We start from the raw sequence: 21223 nt of genomic DNA on the forward strand, positions 1-21223 counted from the left end.
CAGCAACTTAAATGTTACTTTTAGTATTTAGGATATTTGAAACCGAAAATTCAGACAGATATTAAATACAAATAACCGCTTTGTCATCATGAGTGTAATTACACGTTTAGTTTGAGGTTTTATTTGTCTGCTGCTGGTAAGATCATCTGGCAATTCCTTAGAACTAACTTCCCATTTCTAAGCAATTTTTGCAATGACTTGCTAGTCTTTTTGTGAAATGCTGTAACAAAGGTTTGTTATTTTAAGAGGTTTCTTTTTGGCTTCAGTGACTAAATACTTTTTTTGGGTTGTTGTGCATAAAGCATCCTACTGATTTTCTGTAGCCCTTTATTATAATGTATTAAGGCTTTTGTGAGGGTGATGTATGTTAAAAGAGCATCTGCAGACATGCATGCAACACGTGGATTATAAATAATGTAGACAAACTTTCCTTTTCTCTCACCTCTGTGAATGTGTGCCACAGCCAAAGCGGTCACGTGATGTAAACAAGCATTCCAGGCCATGAAAAAATCATCTTTGTTTTTCTCTACCTGTTCGAAGAAATAAGTTGCCTTACAATTTACAGTCTTAGGAAAATACAGATGGCACATGTTGCATTTTTGTCCAATGAAATGCTCTCACAACCTGTCATTCTAGATATATATATATATATATATATATATATATATATATATATATATATATATATATATATATATATATATATATATGCAAAAAACATAGGAAAAAACATTTATTTTTTCTGTGTATAACAGAGAGATTTCTACACCTTTGAAAATCATAACAAGTCTAACTTTAGAAACTAAAGCTCTCAGGTTAACTATGAAACTGTTAATCAACAGGTTAATGGGATACCTCAAATTTCACAGAAAGATTATAGATATAAGTCATTTCTAATGAATCAGCCTGAAATTGCCGTCTCTTCTGACAAAGATGTCATTCACTTGTTTAGCAATTTCCTGAGAAACTTTAGTCAGCTTTTTTTGTTTATGCACTCTGTAAAATGACTTTTATTTGTGTTTCAAATATGTTTTCTTTCAATGATTTCCTTTATTTTTGTTTTTGGAACTGCGCTATCTTAATGGTTTAGCATTTCTCCGTTCCTTTAGAAAAAAAAACAATCAGAAAAATCTGTGATAAGCGCTCCAAAGTCCTGATGTGAATCAAATGATTGACGAACCTGCTCTGAAATTCCCATCTGAATCAGCTGATTCACGATTTGCATGCCGTAGACTACATCACTGATTCATGAGCCATCATTTCAGGGGCGTGTTTCCCAAAAGCAACTATGGTTACAAGTCCCATCATTACCAATAGGAGTAATGGGAGTATTACCAAAGTTCAATGGGAGTTCAATGGGACTAACTACCATAGCTAGTTAATGCTGCTTTTGATAAAAGCAACCCAAGCCTGCAGTGAGCACCCTTCTGAACGTAAAAAAATGATAAACAGGAAACCCTACAGTCCGCAGGTCCACAAGTTCTATTTGGGGCAAGGCTTTGGGAGCAACAACTTGATTCACGAACTTGAAAATGATTCACGAACCGACAAACTGAATCAAAAGATTCACAAACCCGCTTCAAAGTTCCAATCAAAATCGAATGATTCACAATATGGCACGATATGAATTCAATGATTCACTATATGCAAAGTTCTGATCTAATTTAAGTGATTCGTTTTGGAGCGCTTTAAAAGAGTGAATCATTTTTGACTCAACGGTTTAACAGATTCAGATTTTGTAAACAGCTCAGTTTCCCCCATCACTGGACATGCTTTTTAAAACCATTACAAGCAATGTCAAAATTAGCAGATGAAATGGTCTGGGTTTTGCTAGTGAACCGCTTGAACTGAATGATCAAAGTCACAAGTCTGAATCAGTCGGAGAGATTCCAGCGCAAATGACTCTCTCAACCGATTTGGTTTGTCTGTTCCTTCACTTTTCACATCTCCAGCCATGTTTACCCGACACTGTCAGTACTACTATTGGCTTAGCTCTCTTAGTTTGACATTAACTGAAGGAGAAAAAAAATTAAATATGTTTGCAAAGGATAACATTTATTGCCAACTATTAAAAAAAACTCAAAATGCATGTCAGATGGAAACATTATGGATTATGATCAAGACATCCATATAATTTTGTCTGTATTAGAAAATACTTGTAACCTTTAATTAACTTAATAATCACAAAGAAATTGGATTTTAGAAAAATGTAATTAGTTTTTACTTAAAACTTTACTGTTAATAAATGTTCAATTAAACATTTCACAGCTACTTGCCTTGTTCTGCCTTAAAATAAGCTGCAGTAAAACAAACTCTTTTCGTTTCCAGTGATTTAGTGAGAGCAACTGACCTTATTGTAAAGCCGACTTGCCAAGCTGCGCTGTAATAACCTTTCCCTGTAGCTCACCGCTTTCAGCAGGAACATTAGGTCTCCTACTTTATCCGCGCTGAAGCCAAGAAAGCTAGATAAACAAGGAAACAGCCAAAAGAAATATAGATTAACTCCGTCAGACAAAGAGATACTGTATAAAATCACTGAACCGCTATCAGAATCACATCTACACAAATAAAAGCTTATTTTTTTTGCAGTCCACAGTATGACGGGCGACTAAAGATCTCAGCTTTTGTTAATATGTTATGAATAGCAGGCCGGAAAACAATTAGACCTATCAAATTTTCCTCTTAGGCAGAATTGCTAAATTGGTGACCTAATTTAATGTAAACACACAAGTACGGGTAGACGGGTTTCTCGGGGCTCAACAGTTTGTGTGCAGCTTTTCTGGATTGTTGAGGTTTAGAGGCTAGATAACAGAAGCTGGTCTTAGCCGACAGATCCATCCATCCATCCATCCATCCATCCATCCATCCATCCATCCATCCATCCATCCATCCATCCATCCATCCATCCATCCATCCATCCATGTCTCTCTATCTATCCACTTACCTGGTTCTAAGGCTGTCTGACACTGAGCTGGTCCAGTTTCTGATCAGTCCCATCAGGAAGTTGTTCCCCATCAGTTTGGTGTATTGGGTCAGCAGCTCTCACCCACCACCTGCAAAACAACACAAGTCTCAGCCGTACTTAAAGAGAGACACTTTCATTGCTATGTTTCTTAACACGCTTAAGAACACCTTTGAAAAGCGCACTTTGTAATCTTTCGTTGCTCTTTAAGGAAGTATATTATTGTCATAATAAGTGCTAATGTCTACTTCTTCCACAAGGGAAATGATTCATTATTAATGTACAGTAAATGTCTATTTTAGACAGATTCGCATCATTTAGAGAATTTTTCTTCATTCTAATTGGCTTAAAGTAGAAACTATTATTGACTGTAGGAGAAACTTTGCCTTAATGGTCTTTGTTTGAGGATACAAACACTCTCTGGTCTGCATTAGCAGCTTGTCTAGGCCACTCCACCCTGTTCTTGGTCAAAGCAATATCACACTATAAACACCACAAACCAAAAGCCTGACTTTAGTGTTTTTTCTGCTCCCAGAATTTCAGACTAGGAAAATACCCTTCAAGTGCTGTTGGTGTTCCTCAGGGATATGTATTAAGTCCCTTGCTATTTGCACTCGTCACTCATGACTGTCTACCTGCCCGTGTAAAAAAACACCATTGTGAACTTTGTTGTACGCACCAGTGCAAAATCCAACAATAATTTTATCCTTTACAAAAGAGACAGCGATGGATTTTAGGATCCGTCCTTAAAAATGGGGCGGCTGTGGAGACTGTTTTAAATTCTTGGGGTTGAGCATTACACAGAGGATTTTTCTTGGACCACATACACCTCCACTGTCCTTAGAAAAGCACCTCAACGTGTTTGTTTTCTGAGGAGATTAAAGAAACTAAGATTGCCTCAGAAACGTTTTGTGAACTTTTAGAGATGTGCAAAGAGTGTACTAACTTATTTCATCACATCCTGGTACACAAGAAGAGCTCTAAAAATGAGCAAATTAGCAAAATGGCACAAAATACAAAACAAAATATATAACACATTTAAACCATACAATTACTTACTAAAAAAAAAAAAATTAAATAAAAAATTTTAAATAAATAAATAAATAAATAAATAAATAAATAAATATATATATATATATATATATATATATATATATATATATATATATATATATATATATATATATATATATAAAAATAATAAACTTTACATTTCAGGCTTTAATAATTTTTTAGGAACAAAATGATCAATTATTAAACTTGTTTAAAAGATAAATGTATCTTACTGTCTTAATTGTTTAGATTTTTACAAGAAACATTAGCTTCTTAATGATCCACAAGCTCCTGTTAAAAACTGTGTGTTTCTCGCTTAGTAATGTATTGAACTTGACATTGGTTCAAATGAAAAAAGCAGACAGGCTAAGTGAACGTGCTGATTCAATCTCCGCCAGCAGGTGTTGCTTTTGGAGCAGCAGAAATGCAGCTGTACACAAAACTCCTAAATGCTACTCTATCAGGCATTACGGGTAATGTAATGAAAATGCCATTTCAGTCGGTTTCACCTTCAGAGATATAAAAACACCCACGTTGAGTTTCGACTTTGAAACGTGCAGCGCTCATTTAATGAAAGCGTTGCCTTTTGAAGTTTAATCATCACATTAAGTCATTTCGCGATTCTGCCTCCAAACTGAAGCCGTCTTGAAATTATAATTGAGACTTTTGCTGTACCATTTAAGAAATTGAATTTTATTTTATTAACTTAAATTAAATTTACATCTAAATTTAAGACTTTCTAAGGACCCGCGGAAACCCTGTGATTGGTTACCATCTATATATTATATTTGCAATTGCGCTGCATTTGTTTTATGCACCTTCTTAAACTTTTAATCTACATTTATGATGTTTATATTTGTTGTTGTTTTATGAGAATGTGGGATACCAGCAAAGTTTAGTTTTTTGCTAAGCAGTCTGTTTACTCTTTACGAAGAGCAAATGACTCATTGTGTCATAATCATTGCATATATTTTCCCCTACAAATGCCAAAACCTAAAATAACCTCCTCTTCTGCTGCCTCCACTGCATACTGTAAAACAATCTTCTCAATGTAACCAAATTGGACACACTCTTTCAGGGCACAGCCCAAACATAACAGTGCGCTGGTCATGTGTATGAAATTTGGAGCTAAATGCTAATTTCCTTCATGACAGGTGACGCTCAAATCTCTTAATAACTTCATTAGACTAATGCCCCACAAAAAAAGTCCCAGCAATCTACGAATGAGAAACAAAGTGGCTGGCAGACTCTCTCACGATTCTTGTGACTTGAGTTTAATCTTTGGTCCCACAATCCCTGCACCCTCTATTTTCACATGCCCCAATATAACCTTCAGCATTAATCGAATAAGAGTCAAAATATAGCCCAAAACTTGTTAAAGTATGCTTTGAATCCGCAAAACTGCAACCTTACGATAAGAAAGAATGCTACCTTTTAAACAGAATTTAGTTATGAGCTCTCTATGATTCAAAGAGGTAATATCATGAGTTGTTTATTTGATTTGTGACATAAAATAGCCTGATGTACTACGAGGGAGGTCAGAAGGAGTTTATCCAAAATTAAAATCTTCTGGAAACGCACCCTCAGCTCATCTAAGGTGCAAATAAGTTTCTTCATCAGAACAGATTTGGAAAAATGTATCATAACATCACCTGCTCAGCACCGGATGCTCTGTAGTGAATGGGTGCCGTCGGAATGAGAGCCCAAACAGCTGATAAAAACATCACAATAATCAACAAGCGTTCCGCACCACTCCAATTAATTCATGTCTAAATATGAATCACCTACACATAATATCACTCTCTCCAGCAAAAGGGACATCTAGTTTAAAATACGCACAGATCACGCGCTCTTTACGAGTCAAAAAGTCCAAAGTAAGACCAAAACAGGCAGTGGGCTTTTTTTTTTTATGTGCTGTTATGAATTACATATTATATTTTGGCCGGTTAAAGTTAAAACATCTCAATGCTGGGTTCTTTTCTAACAAAGACAGAGATTTTTGCTTCTCGAGATGTTACATTGATTGACCGGAGTGGCGTGGATCATCGTGGACGTTTTCAGCAGCTGCTTGGTCTCTCTTTCCGATGGCACCCATTCACTATGGAGGACAAATTAAAAAAAGCAAATGATGTAATTCTACAAATCTGCAAAACTCATCTGCAGCTTGGATGGCCCGAGGCGCGCAGTACAGTCTAGGATGGACTGTACCTTTAACGATTGACACCCACATTTACGCCGTCGTGTAACGTGATGCCTACCGGGTGCTCAGAAACTTGGAAAAACACGGCAGATACCATTTTTCCTAAACAGCAGTTGTGCGTAACGCCTGCTTTTTCATTTTCTGAAAAGACACGGCTCGAATCAGCAGTCATCATTTACTCACCCTCATGTTGTTCCAAACCGTAAGACATGTGAGAACCAATAACATTTTACATCACTGTCATCACATTTAGTGTGCGCAATCATAAATGAGATGAGCGCAGAGGGGGGAGATTCTGTAAATCTTGAATGGCGGTTTTGCTCGATAGCACAATAGTCGCACGAATGTCTTTAGGTTATGCGCGCAGCTGTACCATTACCAAAACGTGACATAATCCCTGGAGATCAGCGACTGTCCGGGGAGAAGGACTGGGACTTGCTGCGTCACTGAACCTGACCTGCTAGATATAAATGCCCCTATTATGCCATTTTAAGCCTCCTAATATTGTTTTGGGAGTCTCCTACAATAGGTATACATGCATGCACAGGGAAAAAAAACGCTTTTGTTTTCTCATAATATGCGTTTAAGATCACCTCTTGGTTTCTTCAAAAACACGGAGCAGCAACTGTTTTCAAAAGCGATAATAATAATGATAATTAATGTTTCTTGAGCAGAAAATCAGCATATATCCGAATTTCTGAAGGATCATGTGAGTTATGAAGCTAAAAAATTCAGCAATACATTACATTTCACTAAATATCCAAATAGAAAAGTGTTGTTTTAAATCGTAATAATATTTCACAATATATTTTTGCTTAAATAAATGCACGATGAGCATAAGAGATCATTAACCCTAATGCACATGCAAACAAATATAAACTGAAGCAATGCGAAAACGCAATTGCTAAGCTGAAGCGTTAGAGAAATGTACAATTTTTATCCAAAGTATAATACTCCATAACATTCAAAACTGCAAGTGTAGCATTCCAACCAGACAGACAAACGTGCACATTTACGATTTTGAATATTGTTCTTCTTAATGGCTTTTCCCTTGTGTAAAAATGACAACGCCATCTCTAAATATTCACTAGCATGACTTTATTTGGCCGCAGAAGGGGATGATCTAATTTCAGCATCTCTTTAGGCTCCGTCAAGCTGTGAATGCGTACGCTGTGTTTGAGCCGTTACGTGCGCATGTGTGTCATCCTATGTGTCCAATCGATCAGAGCCGGCAGAAAATGAATCACAAAGCCGACCTAATTACCTCAGCAGTTATCTAATAACGAGCTCAATGAGGACACATTATTGCCATCAAATCGTGCGCGATCGCATCAAAATGATCCCTTTATTCCAATGCCTTCATAATTCACTTAATTCAATTTAGTTTGTGAGACACAGTTTATATTTTTTAAATAATTGCCACTTGTCTTGTTTCCCTCCAAGCGGTCGTCATGTAGATATCTCTGTGTTTTCTGTTTACACTGTCTTGTTTGTCTGAACATGGGCGTTTAAATGTGATATTGGACTATATTAAGGGAACGGCGCTAAAATAAGTAGGAAAACAAATAACAACCTTAAGGAAAAAGAGGGTAATAAACATGACCCTTGTGACCAAGCATTCCCCCCCCCCTCCTTGATACTTGCTGGCCAGTTTTATGAGTGCTTTTGTTGTGTGGCGTCATCTGAAGTAGTACTTATGAATACCTGAAGCATGACCATGTTGTCGCCCTCGAATGTGACAAAGACGTCGGAGTCACACTTCAGAGATGGAATACGGTTTTCCATCATAAAGCCCTGGAGGAAAAAAAAAAATCAACCACAGCGGTTATTTAAAAGAGGCTAAAGGACATCAAAATATACATGTGACACACAGTATATGCACAAAATGCACTCTCAAGCCATCCAAGAAGCAGATGAGTTTGTTTCTTCATCACATTTTCGTAAATGAAGCATTACATCACTTGCTCCCCGATGGATGCTCTGCAGTGAATGGGTGCCGTCAGAATGAGAGTCCAAGCAGCTGATAAAAACATCGCTATGATGCACCAGTAATCCACACTCCCCCAGTCTACCAATAAACAACTAAATAAATCCACCATTTAAGGAGGTTTTGACTTTAAACTATCACTTTTCACCAAAATATCCATAATTCATAATGATGCTTCCTGGAGTGAAAAAGTCTATCTCCTGTTGTCCTCTCGCATCAAAATGCACCCACGTATAGGTTTAGAATGGTTTTTATATGTAGATGGTGCTTGATTTGTGTATATTTTTCCAGCTGATTCAGAGTGTTTTACTTTTTAATTGGAGAAAGCAATATTATGGATATATTTTTAGGTTAAATACGTCTTGATGGACTTGTATCTTACAAACCTGCAGCTTTTCATTTCACGACACAGTCATTGATGGACTGTGGATTATTGTGATGTTTTTATCAGCCGTTCGGGCTCTCATTCTGACGGCACCCATTCACTGCAGAGGACCTGCAAGCGATGCAATGTACTGTACATTTCTCCAATTCTGTTCCGATGAACCACATCTTCATCACAATAATGATAAGTTTGAGCGAACTATTCACCCAAAGTCTGACCACTTTACTGATTTAACCTCATACGTTTAGCACAAAACCAAATAGAAACTAGCTATTTCGTTCTGACCAATTAATATTAATATGCGCCCACTTAAACTGATTTTCTGAGTTTGTTTTGAAGCAGTTTCATTAGTTTCAGTGTCACTCAGCACCTAACCGCAGCCAGACCCTCTTGTTTGCACAGGGAGCGTGTCTTGCAAGCTGGGGACTATTTTCCACAAGCGTCGCGTGATATCAACGCGTATGCTGCGCCGGATTGAGAGTATAGTTCTTAATCATATCGGAATCGCAACTTTTCGTTTTCCATCGATCTTGCTACCCGACAAAACTACAGAAGAGTCAAGTTGTAAGTAGGAACATTTTTGAAAAGTCTTTGGTCAATTTTTGAACGCGATGCTGCTCGTCTAAGAAGATTCAATGATTTAAGGAGTTGGAGAATGAGGCTATTTCCAAAAAAAAAAAAGTGGAGTGTTCCTTTAAAACAAGTGCTATGAAGCTCGTGTTTGGCGTTAAGTGAGACCAAAAATATGAAACGTCAGATGTGTGAAAATAAAATCGTGCACTATGATTATACATCAGCTCTGTGGTTTCACGCATTTTAAACATATACATGCTTTTCACACTGCAAGCACTGTGAGCTGAAAAAAATGCCTATTAACAAGGTTACAAAGGGGCCTTCACATTTATTATACAAAAAAGCCAAAAACCCACGAGAAATCTACGTTGCAAATAAACGTGGTTGATGATTTGTCACTTTCTGGATTCACTAAACCATTTCAAATTGCTCTGTAACGGACCTAGATATTCCAAGTAGGCTTTAAACGAATATAATAATATAATAAAAATAAAAGGATAAGCAAAAATCCATTAAAAATTGCATTAGAATATAGTATGTAAAACACGCCGCTGGCTACAAAAACGTCAATGCAAGTTATTTTTTGACAGTTCAGGATGTATTTGACTCTGTTACGTCTCTGCACCACATAACATTAGCATCGGTGTATATACGTGTGTGTTTAGGTGCAAGAACACACACACACACACACACACACACACTCACCATGCCTCCAGTACACTCTCGGCAGTCTTGCAGACACGCGACGTTCTCCCACGTGCTGTAGGCTTTGAGTCCCGCGACGAGAGCTTGCAGAGCGCGATTGCTCTGAAGGTCCTGACCCTGACACAAAGCATCGTCCAACAAATCTGCAGCATACCTGAGAGCAAACACGGGAACGTACGAACACATCAAACCTAATGCATCCCGGTGGAGTCATGCTTTAGCGCTTGAGCTACAGGAACGAATGCACCGATCTTAAAATGAATTGCAATATCAAAACAGAATCGTTATGACGAATGGCTTTTCTTTAACGGCGCAAAAAGCCATTTTTATGCGCAATATTTAATGAAAAATCTCTCCTTCAGGCTTCTGCTGCACAAATGTTTGACCATCAAACTTTCGATCTCTTTTATTTGCAATAAAGCGCAGATGAGTCAGATAAATAATGGTGAAACCTGCAGTGGTTTCTCAGAAGGAAGCATCTGAGCTCCTCTTTTCCTTTGATTCTCCTCCTGTGGTATTTCTCAGAATGTGCCAGTGACCTGAATCACACAAACACAGAGACCTCCAGTGGAGACCAGTAAAACTGCTCCTGTGTCATTCAAGGACATGTATGATGAAAAAAAGATGATTTTCTTGGTAGTTTTTACACAGTTGGATGTTCTCTGTAGACACCCAGACCATTTATAGAAAACCAAGCAAAAATGATTTCTCGCCCAAAGCTACCGTATGTCTTACAACTTTGCAAGATTTTGTACGTGCCATTTTAATAGGCTTATTTCACCATTAAAAAGTATTTTTAGCTTTTACAAAATACAATGGATCCTTTTCACATTTCTGCGTTCTCAAGAGCAAAATGAAGAAATCCACGACAGAGCTTCTATGACTTTAAAAAAGGAGCTTTAAACTAAACTTTAACACAAAGCATATCATTATAAAAGTATTTTTTTTTTTTATAAAATATGAAAAATTTTACTGGATGGATGGTGAGGACCGAAATCATCGTCTTTGAAAATTGTATTTTTGCAACACAAGGTTTGCAGAAAATAACAGTTAAGTCAAAAGTGTCTTTTTAATCTCAAATTTTATTTTCATTTTGCAGTATTCCTGTAGGTCAAACACTACGGCGCGATGCGTCACCAAGGTCACGGCTGCGATTTCCAGGGAATGCATGAACCGGAAGTCACTTTGCATGCATCTGCCAAATGCATAAATGTACATTTATTTAATTTCGCGATCGAATCAATAAGGAATCCCGATCTGACGTGAACAAGAAGCTAATTGCTCAGAGATCTGAACTTACTGCTGTGGAGAACTGAGCCAAAGCGAGTGAGAAAAACAGTGCATGGTAAATCAGTCTAATAGAAGTGTGTAGGAAATATGTTTATGACAACCAAATCAATCATTTTGCATTGAATGACTTATACGGTAAACTGACGACTAGATGTTTTGAAGGGTAAGACCATAGCAGAAAGTGGAGGAAACCGCAGACAAATGCAGTTTCATGAAAGCACTCAGTTTGTTCAAAAGATTGAGACACAGCTTTTATGATGTAGACAAGCAGTTTTGAAAATTGCATTTCTGATCTAAAAAAATTGCTCCAAAGCTCTAACAGCCATCACTGTACTTCTAAAAGGTTAGTAATAAACATCGCCGTGCTTCCCCAGTTAATTGATTACATTAATAAAGAATTACGTTTTCTGACATTATCTAATAAATTCTGCATTCATTTGCATGCAACTCCAGAATAGAAATCAGAATATTATATATATTAGTCAAAGGTTTTTTCAGAATTCAGAAAATACCGCGAACATCCAGAAGATGGAAAATAAATAAATACATACAATTTACATTTGAAAGAATGTAAGTGCTGCTCAGGTAGTGTTGTGTAATTGAAATTTAACAGATGCAAATAGATAAAGTGCACTCTGAAAGATGTCTTTCCGCTAGCCTAAAACGGCACTCTATGACAGCCCGAATCTCAAAACTGTCTAGTGCATTAAAAACTATGTTTCGTGTCTATGCAAATAAAAAGTTCACACTCAAAAGGATGTGGCCGTGGACGGGAAGTATGTACCTGGTGGTAAAGGTGAGAGCGAGGGCAGCAGCCAGGTGTGGCATCAGCCTCAGATACTGTGTTTGGTGCTCGATGATCTTCACCTCGTCCTGGTCCTTCGGGCCGAACTGTCTGCGACTGCAGAAGACATGAGTGATAAGAATACGTGCGTTTATGTTCAAAAGAAAACCTCCGTCACGGTCACATAATCACATACAAACCAAAACAGACGCTCAAAGGGGGTCACGGCTAAGGGCGGGCGTCCCGCGACACACAGAGAAATGAACCGGTAACCTTCCAGGTAACCCCGCTTTTCTAACCGCAGCGCAATGCGCCGGTGTGTGTGCGGAGGAAGGCTTGCTGCGGTGGACGTCTGGTCGAGCATCTCTGTGTGTTCGCGCCTCTCTGCCGTACTGAAGTCGAGTTCTGTACACCTGTGAGTCTTTAACTACCGCAAACTGTATCTCTACATCTAACATCTGCAGGTGGCTTCCCCACAGAGCAGACGAGATGGGAGCGCGTGCGAGCGTGTGTGTGTGTGTGTGTGTGGTTTTAAAGGTGAGAAGCCCACACAGAAATCCTATTGTGACATATCTCGTTTAAAGTTGAGTGTCTTCTCTGCTTCTAGTTAAACAGAGTTTATGTTCTAACCAATGCAGAAGTACATCGGGTTACTGATGTTATTGTGGAAACACCGTATTTATAGACATTCACAGAGTCACATTTATCTATATGGCAGAGTGTAAAAGAAAATAAGTTAAAAAACAACTTAAACCTAAAAAAAAAAGGACGCTATTCTTTTTCATTTAGTTGAGCGTTGATTCGATTCAGTTCACTATCTGAATCGAATCACAGTTCACTTGTGCATCACATGATTAATTACTGGACAATAAGCAGCCGTTGGTTCGAGTTAGTTGAGTAAGTGTCGAAGTTGCAGAGTCTGTCACCTATTATTAATTATTCTGCAACCGAAATATCCAACAAGAAGGTATTTTTGAATACATTTTTGAAGTCTAATACAAAAGTCTAAAATGACTAAAAATAAAACATTTAATAAATAATAATATAATTATCATATAGGTATCATAATATTGTAATAAAAGTATTATATATAGCTTTAATTTAACCAATTTATTTTCATGATGAAAACTAATAAAATTAATTAAAGCTATATATTATCATTTAAAAATAAATGGCAAAACCACGTGACAGAATTAACAAAATTTTAAATATCTAACTATTAACAAATACTACAGTTATAGTATAAAAACAACACTTCTGTTATTAACATGAACAAACGCGGGTAGGGTTCTTTTGGTCACTGTCGTCTTCCTCAGTTCAGTTCGTTTGTAGGAACGCTGATCTAGGAACTGTTCTGAACTACAGTATTCTATAGCGGAACATATATAAGACGGCGGAAGACATAGTGGAACCACATGATGCAAGCAAACACCTACATTTCCTGAAGACTGATGAGCGCCGTCTGCCATCTGAACAACTGTCCTTCATAACAGCGCGTCTCTCGCCATTTCATTCCATCAACATAATAAATTACAACGCATTTTATCTCCCACATACTTCCTACTTGCATAATAATCTGCTATCAAATAATATGCTATTTGTTATTAAAGATTATATTTTAAGACTTTGTGGCAATAAATCACCGTTGGCTGTCGGTAAGATTATAGAAGGACCGCATTAACTAAATTCTGCTTGGCTGACGGACAGTACAGTCATTGTTAGGTACCACAAAAAATGCTTAATCGAATATAAAAACTATAAATAAAAAAATGACAAAGTGATACATTTTTGCTTAAAAAAATAAAATAATAATAATAATAATATATATATATATATATATATATATATATATATATATATATATATATATATATATATATATATATATATATTTTTTTAGTGACTAAAAGCCATAAAAATAAAACAATAAAAACTAATGAAAATGACTTAATCTATATATGAAATAAAAAACATATGGATATATTATTATTATTTAATAAATATTAATATAATATTAATATGTTAAATAACAATAATAAATCCTTAAAATTTAAATTAAAATGATAAAAAACTTATTCCAAAATACTATAGTAGCACAATAATTCATACGGTGCTGTGTATGAACTAATGGCTCAGTGATATTAGTGAAAAATAAAAGTCACTTTATGGACATCGTGGTAATGTGATTTTGTAATGACAAGCGCAAATGAATATTTCCCAATCATCATGTCCATTTCATGGCGATGACGCATTGGGCATCAATCTCTTCACTGGCCCTGCCACCATTAAAACACCCAATGAAGGACTCAGCGAGCCCCTCCGTGACCACCGACTGTTTGATGGCACGCTGTTGTTTTTAATCTTAAAACGTCTTGCTCAGAAAGTCTGAAGTGCAAAGGTTTTGTGGTGCGTGTCGTAATAAGAAGAGGTGTGGTGGGCTGAGAACATGGAGCCTGAAAACTGCGAGTGTGGTTTTTCTCTCACACCTGAGCGCTCATACGCTTTTTGGCACCAGAGTGCTGGCTCTTTGTTCCTCCTCTGATGTGTGTGTGCGTGTGTGTGTGTCTGTGTGTGTGTGTGTGTGTGTGTGTCTGTGTGTGTGTGTGTGTGTGTGTGTGTGTGTGTCTGTGTGTGTCTGTGTGTGTCTGTGTGTGTGTGTGTGTGTCTGTGTGTGTGTCTGTGTGTGTGTGTGTGTGTGTGTGTGTGTGTGTGTGTGTGTCTGTGTGTGTGTGTGTGTGTGTGTGTGTGTGTGTGTGTGTGTGTGTGTGTGTGTGTGTGTGTGTGCCGGGTTTTGCAAATGGAAAACCTGCAACTATAGAAAGCAAACATTTCCTCCTTCTGCATTTTTTTCAGCCCGGGGATGCCATGTTCAGAGACACCCAGCATCGCCCACGCAGACACACACACACACACACACACACACACACACACACACACGCATCGGCCACATGTGAGGAAGACGCAGCAGAGAGTATCCTCTGAACTGGATGTGCTCTGCGGTGAGGAGGAGAAACTCCATGCATCACGCCGCTCTCATTTTCACTCATTTCTAGGACCTGTTTATTTTTCTCTCCCCTGCCACCGCATTAATGGCTTTTGAAAGTCGATGCACTGGTGATAAATAATTACAGGGAATTCTTTTGATCTGTTAGCACCAATCGTTGCAACGCATTCATGCACAGATTTTTTTTTACATCATACCTGTGACTGTAGCGTACTGCAATGACGAGCCCCAACTGTAGAGAAAACACAGCGTGCAAAGTTGGACAAAATTAATAAATGCACCCTATGATCATTTATGCTCATTCTCAAGTTGTTACAAACCAGAAGCACACATGATGTTTAGCAGAATGACCAAGCAGCACTATATTATCGCCAAGCTCTTTATATATATATATATATAAGTATTGTACATTTAACTTTATCTGCATATATTACACTATATAACAATATTGCTATATTAGCACTATATTGTCACAAAGCATAATCTGTTAAATGCAGCTATAAAGCATGATGATTTCAAATACGTAAATATTACTATCAGGATTGTTCCAGAAAGCTGCTTTAAAGTATGTGTATTGTGAAATTATAGATTAAATTTTGACTAGATTTGAAGCGACTCCAGTCCTCTTTCACTGTATGGAAAAAATGCCTTTTTGTGTTTTTCACAAGATAGAAGGTCAGAAATATGAGAAAAAAATGTTAATATTAAATATATATGAATATATTTATGAATATATATATGAATATATAACTTTATATATAATTTTGTATATATGTTTGTGTGTGTGTACGTATGCGAATTAATTAGCAAAAATTAAATTCTCAATTTCAATTAATCTCAAACAAAATGCAGTTTGGGTAAAAACTTTTAAAACTGCTAACACAATAAAATCATGATAGCATACTAAACAGCATGGTTTTTCAAAAATGTACTTATTATTATAAGTTAGTTTTTATTTCATTTAATAAATTATATTTGTTCATTTTATTTTTACGATTAACTATCTCTTTTTGCAAATAAACTCTCTCTATACATATATGTATATATATAAACCTAAACTCAAAATGCTAAAATACAATCAAATTGAAATAGTTAAATAAAAAAAAATACATTTTAAATAATACATAAAATAAATTATAAAACTAAAAACTGACATTTAAAAAAATCACTAAAATAAAAAGAACTCCAAATATAAAAGTAAAAGATAATTAAAATAATACTATTAATAAATATAAATAATGCTAAAATAGCACGATATTAAGCTTGAAAAATAACTGCATGTCTCCCTCTTGTGGTGAATCTGAAGCATCACTGACTCACACAGAGATGCAGGTTTGTGGTGTTGCATATGAATCATGTTTTCAGGGTAATAACACGGATTACTGCTGTGTTAAATGTTAACCTTCATGGCAGCCATGGCTTGTACGGTGAGACCGAGGCGGGTGGGCGTCAGAGCCGCGAGCATCGCATTGAAGCGACTGCTTTTACTGAGGACCGGAGACGAGTACAAACCATCGGCGGAGACAGAACCAAACCTGCAACACATAAACAGAACTCATTTACGTTTAACAGACGAGCAAAGCAGCAAAAGAGCAAGAATGTCAACTATAGATACTATAACAACTAAAACATAGAAACAGAGTACAACAAGCTAGTGTAAAAGGCCTTTTGGTTTGTTATTGTACAATAAATAAAAAGAAAACACATAGATAGAATACAAAAAGATTAAAGAAGCTAGTGTTAAATTATTAATTTTATTATTAATATTAATTTTATATTCATTTATATCTAATATATATATTCATTTATATCTAATATATATATATATATATATATATATATATATATATATATATATATACACACACACACAAATATATTTACATTTTGTGTTCTAATGAGAATCTTCTAGTCATCTAATAAAATAAATCATAACACATTATCAAATGGAAACTTTGAAAAGAAGTATCACATTGAAATTAAACAATAACAAGATGAATAAAAATAGCTAAATATGTAAACATATACACAAGCCCTATTTAAATAATTTTGCTTTCTGCCGATTTCTAAAAAAAAAAAAAAAAAAAAAAAAGATTTCTCTCATTAATGAATTTCAATTATTCAATTATTAACGGCCAAATTTCACGAACCATTTAATAACACACGATTCCTACTCGCAAATAAGATTAAAAGCTTAAATAAACAACCCCCAATAAATAAATAAATTTTGATCGATTTTTTTCGTGTCTTTTAATCACACTTTTCGTATATTTCGTGCCTGAGGGAATCTGTGCTTTAACAGAATGAAACTCATTCCATTTTGTGTTTCTCTAATCCACAGCGTCCCGTCCGTCCGCTCACCTTCTCAGCAGATTGTCCCGTGGTATCCGAACGTTATCGAATATCAAAATGCCGTTGTCAACTCCGTGCAGACCTGTGCAAAAAAAATGCATGGAGTAAAACCGGCTAATCTTTAAAAAAAGCGTACCTGAGCAGGGCTGGATTGTAAAATAGAGTTAGCGTATTACCTTCCTTGTGCTTCATGTCAATGGTCGTCACTCCTGGCCACATGAGCCCGTTCTGATCACGCACGGGTACAATAAAGCAGTGGGGACCTGAGACGGCCATGTTCTCAATAAGATGCATGGTTTATCAGTCATATACACGCAGTACGGGTTACCCAAACGCGAGCTGATTCTGTCATGTTTAATAGATGCATGATGCATTCGATGCTTAATGTGAGCAGGTCCTAAGTAGACTGCTGATGAATCATGCAAGACGATAAACGAAATGATGCTAATAGGTGAGCTTGAGCAAGCCGGCCTTACCCTGGGACTCTCCTTTTATGATGAGCTGAGCAAACACAGCAGCGTAATGTCCTTTCATGGCGCTTCCCGATGTACATTTTCTGAGCGTCCTGGGAAGGCGTGTGAATAACGAACTCCTGCGGAAACAACCATCGGAAGCAGCTCAACCCAACTCTGCGACTGGCTCTCGATGCGAGAAATGAAAAGCGCGAACACGAACGGCCTTCGGCGGGTGAAGCTGTTTTATAAGTCACTTCTAGAGCTGGCGTCGAACGAAAATCGCGATTGTCGATCAATCGCTTGAAATTGTCATCGCGAGCAACACAGTTCACGCCGAATGGTGTCTGAAGCGACGTCATGTGAAAATAAATAAGCTGGAAACATTTTAATGCTTTTCTATAGCCTTTCAATTCGTTGGATTGGTTTCGTCTTTCACTTATAAACAAAACGGCAAAATATGCATGCATTAAAATGTTAAATTAAAAGCGAAAAAATCCTTAACCTCTAGAAAGCCATCTTAAGTGGAACAGTTATTGCCTTTTGAACTGTTAGGTAATTGTGGCAACCCTAATTAGAAATTTGATTTAATTACGCCCTAGGTTACTGTGAACCGTTACTTTGGTGCTTTTTTAACCTTGATTGTATAAATCTTAAATGCATTTTATTGCACAAGCAAGCGCGATGTCCGATGTCTTACGGTTTTACGAGCTGATGCCCGAGTTTTGATTTTCGGGTTGATGGAAAAGTGGAATGATCACCTGTGTGGACTGATCGTATCGGGCCTCGGTGATAATGCCTCGGACGTTGCTGCCGTGGCCCCTCTCGGTCATCGCAAACATCCCTGTGAACTCTAACTCCTGCAATTCAGCACAGGACATGTCGCGCTGTCATTAAAGGAACTGCCAAAATGAGCATTTGCCAAATATGCACTCAACCCCGGACACCAAGATACAGTTTGTTTCTTCATTCGAACGGAGTTGGAGAAACTCCATCACTTGCTCACCAGTGGATCCCGTTGAAGTGAATGGGTGCCGCCAGAACGAGAGTCCAAACAGCTGATAAAAACATTGCCATAATCCACACCACGCCACCGTCGGATAGCAGTGAAGCAAAAAAGCACTTTCGTGAAAAGCAAATCCATCAGTTGGACATTTTAACTTTAAATCAAGCATTTAAAAAAAAGTCTATCACTTATTGTTGTCTTACATCAAAAATCGACCTACAGAACGGCTCTGGGACTGTGGTGCTTAATCTGTGCTTGATCGCATGTTTCTTCCCTGATGACTTTTTCAATGAAAGAAGCTAAATTAATTATCCAGGACTCGTATTTGCTATATTGCTTCTTACAAACACGCAGCTTTTCACTGATGGACTGGGGTGGTGTGTATTATCGTGAAGTTTTCATCAGCCGCTCGGACCCGGATTCTGACGGCACCCATTCGCAGCAAGAGCACCCCCCAGCTGAGCATCTCTCCAAACTCGTCTGCATCTTATATGAGGGCAAGGAAGCTTTCATCCGAATTAAACGGCGGGGTAAACTATATCTCCAAATCAATAACTTCAGCCATTCTTGCAATAAACAAACAACGCGTGTGCAAGCGCACGGAGAACAAAACGATCAGGACTTTGACTCGCAAACATTTTCGTGCACATCTACTGAGGTCACAGAATTCATTCCCGACTTACTGAAATGGGGAGATACCACTTGGTCTTCTGCTCTGGACTGCCTAGGTTATTGACGGCGCCTCCGTACAGGCCGCACACGACGCCGAGCTGAGGGTTACAGCGAAGTGTGATATTCAAATGCATCTTACATGCAAATGCATGCCAACACTACATGCAAATGTCCCAAAGCTCAAAGTTACAGCGTAAATAACAGCAAGCAAATTGCAGAAGCAACTGGAATTTAAGAATGCAAGGCTAAATCGCTTTAACAGTTGTGAACAGAGCAATGAGTTTCTTGGCGTCCGATTTTCAAGCATAACCAGCATTTTTGTCGGTGCATAGCATAAAACGGACCGACCTTGACTCCCGTGGCCATGTCAAGGAGCAGATGATCTCAGTGATGCTCAAACTCTTGTTTATAAAGCCTTTTTGCTTCTCTTTTAGCTAATCGAACACAAAAAGCATGTTTTAAATAGGCATTACTCTCAAGTTACATTCTACTTCCTGCGTGTTTTTTTGAATGCAGTGGTTTTATGGTGTAAATGTGCTCAATTTACCATGTTTTCAGGACTTGTACCATGTTAACTCGTAATGTTAAGCCTTTTAGGTCAATGCCAAATGAATTGAAGTACTACAAATGCGGCAATGTTTATTGAATCGCCTTAATGCTTTTCGAATGCGTAATAAATGCGTGCATAAGACACTCGTTTCTCATGTACCTGATTTCGAAGGTGTTCTTTCATGAAAGGCAGCCTTAACGTGTGATACAGCCTTTCTGCGGTCAGGTCTCTGCTCTGATCCAGAGTCAGTTCATAACTGCACACAGAGAAATCGGCGCAAAATGGATGCAAATGTTTAAAAAACAAACACGCACAGCCTCCAAGAGACGACCGTTTGTTACCTTTTATGCACTCGATATAACTCGCGTGAACCAGTCTTTAAAGAAACACGGTTTACTTACTTGTTGGACCGAAACAGTTCACACGTTGAAATCGCGTCACGAAAAGCATCTTTAATCTGCCCAAACTCCCCGTCCAGATACCCGGCGAGGCTGCTGGGCCGTATTCGACTCTCGGATGAAAACATGACTTTGAGTTCCTCGTGTTTTCACTTTCACTGTAACTGTAAATGTAACACTCCACTTCCGCGTTTGGGAGTGATGTCAGCGCGTTGCGCGGCAACGCGGCCGAGTTCGCTTCTTTTTTTCTTTTTTTTTTATCGCGCACAAATTGTACTCGTTTACGAGGTTGCGAAATCTTTAAAGTTACACGGCTGTCAAATCATAACATCATAATAATGACCAAAAAATAAATAACAATAAAAATTTTTTTTTTTTTTTTTACTTGTAAAAAAAGAATTAAAGTTTTTTTAAATCTTTATTATTTAAAATGTTGATTCATGCCTGTTGTATCCTCGACCTTAATATCACAAAAAGTGATAAATTACTTTCAAAATAATAAAGTTTTTAAATATTAAAGTTTTTTTGTGTGTGTGAAAGTAAAAAGGTGACGTTTTTATCACAGGACTGTAAAAGGATAACGCGTAGCAGTCAGCAATGATGCCATTATATGAAAGGAGAGAAGCGAACCTACAGCTCTACAGGATTTCATTATGTCCTGTCAAAGTTAGATTGCTCCTCCCATTCTTATCAATGGCACAGCCAGGCGCCGGGCCCACGCAAATAGACACAAATAAACTACTGGCTGCTTCACAGGTCAGCGTGGCCTTCGAAAAAACAGTACCCCTTACTGCTCGTGCGGTAATATTTGTTACTCTAAAGCAATACTGATTTTTACATAAGCGTGCAT

General features: G+C 37.4%; 1 protein-coding gene and 1 pseudogene across 1 annotated transcript in view; both read right to left on the reverse strand.

Moving 5' to 3' along the window:
• LOC122356839 (acyl-coenzyme A oxidase-like protein) overlaps window positions 1-10463 on the reverse strand; it is a 33036-nt gene extending 22573 nt beyond the window's left edge. The window contains exons 1-5 of the mRNA XM_043255910.1: window positions 10420-10463; window positions 9866-10019; window positions 7920-8009; window positions 2945-3039; window positions 2351-2462 (exon numbers count right to left, since the gene is read on the reverse strand). Of these exons, the coding sequence (XP_043111845.1) occupies window positions 2351-2462; window positions 2945-3039; window positions 7920-8009; window positions 9866-10019; window positions 10420-10463 (495 nt within the window). The remainder of the gene's footprint in view (window positions 1-2350; window positions 2463-2944; window positions 3040-7919; window positions 8010-9865; window positions 10020-10419) is intronic.
• Window positions 10464-10899: 436 nt separating this feature from the next.
• On the reverse strand, window positions 10900-20566 carry LOC122357017 (annotated as a pseudogene).
• Window positions 20567-21223: the final 657 nt, after the last annotated feature.

This window comes from Puntigrus tetrazona, chromosome 13, assembly GCF_018831695.1.
Source record: "Puntigrus tetrazona isolate hp1 chromosome 13, ASM1883169v1, whole genome shotgun sequence".
In the NCBI taxonomy this organism is placed as follows: Eukaryota; Metazoa; Chordata; class Actinopteri; order Cypriniformes; family Cyprinidae; genus Puntigrus; species Puntigrus tetrazona.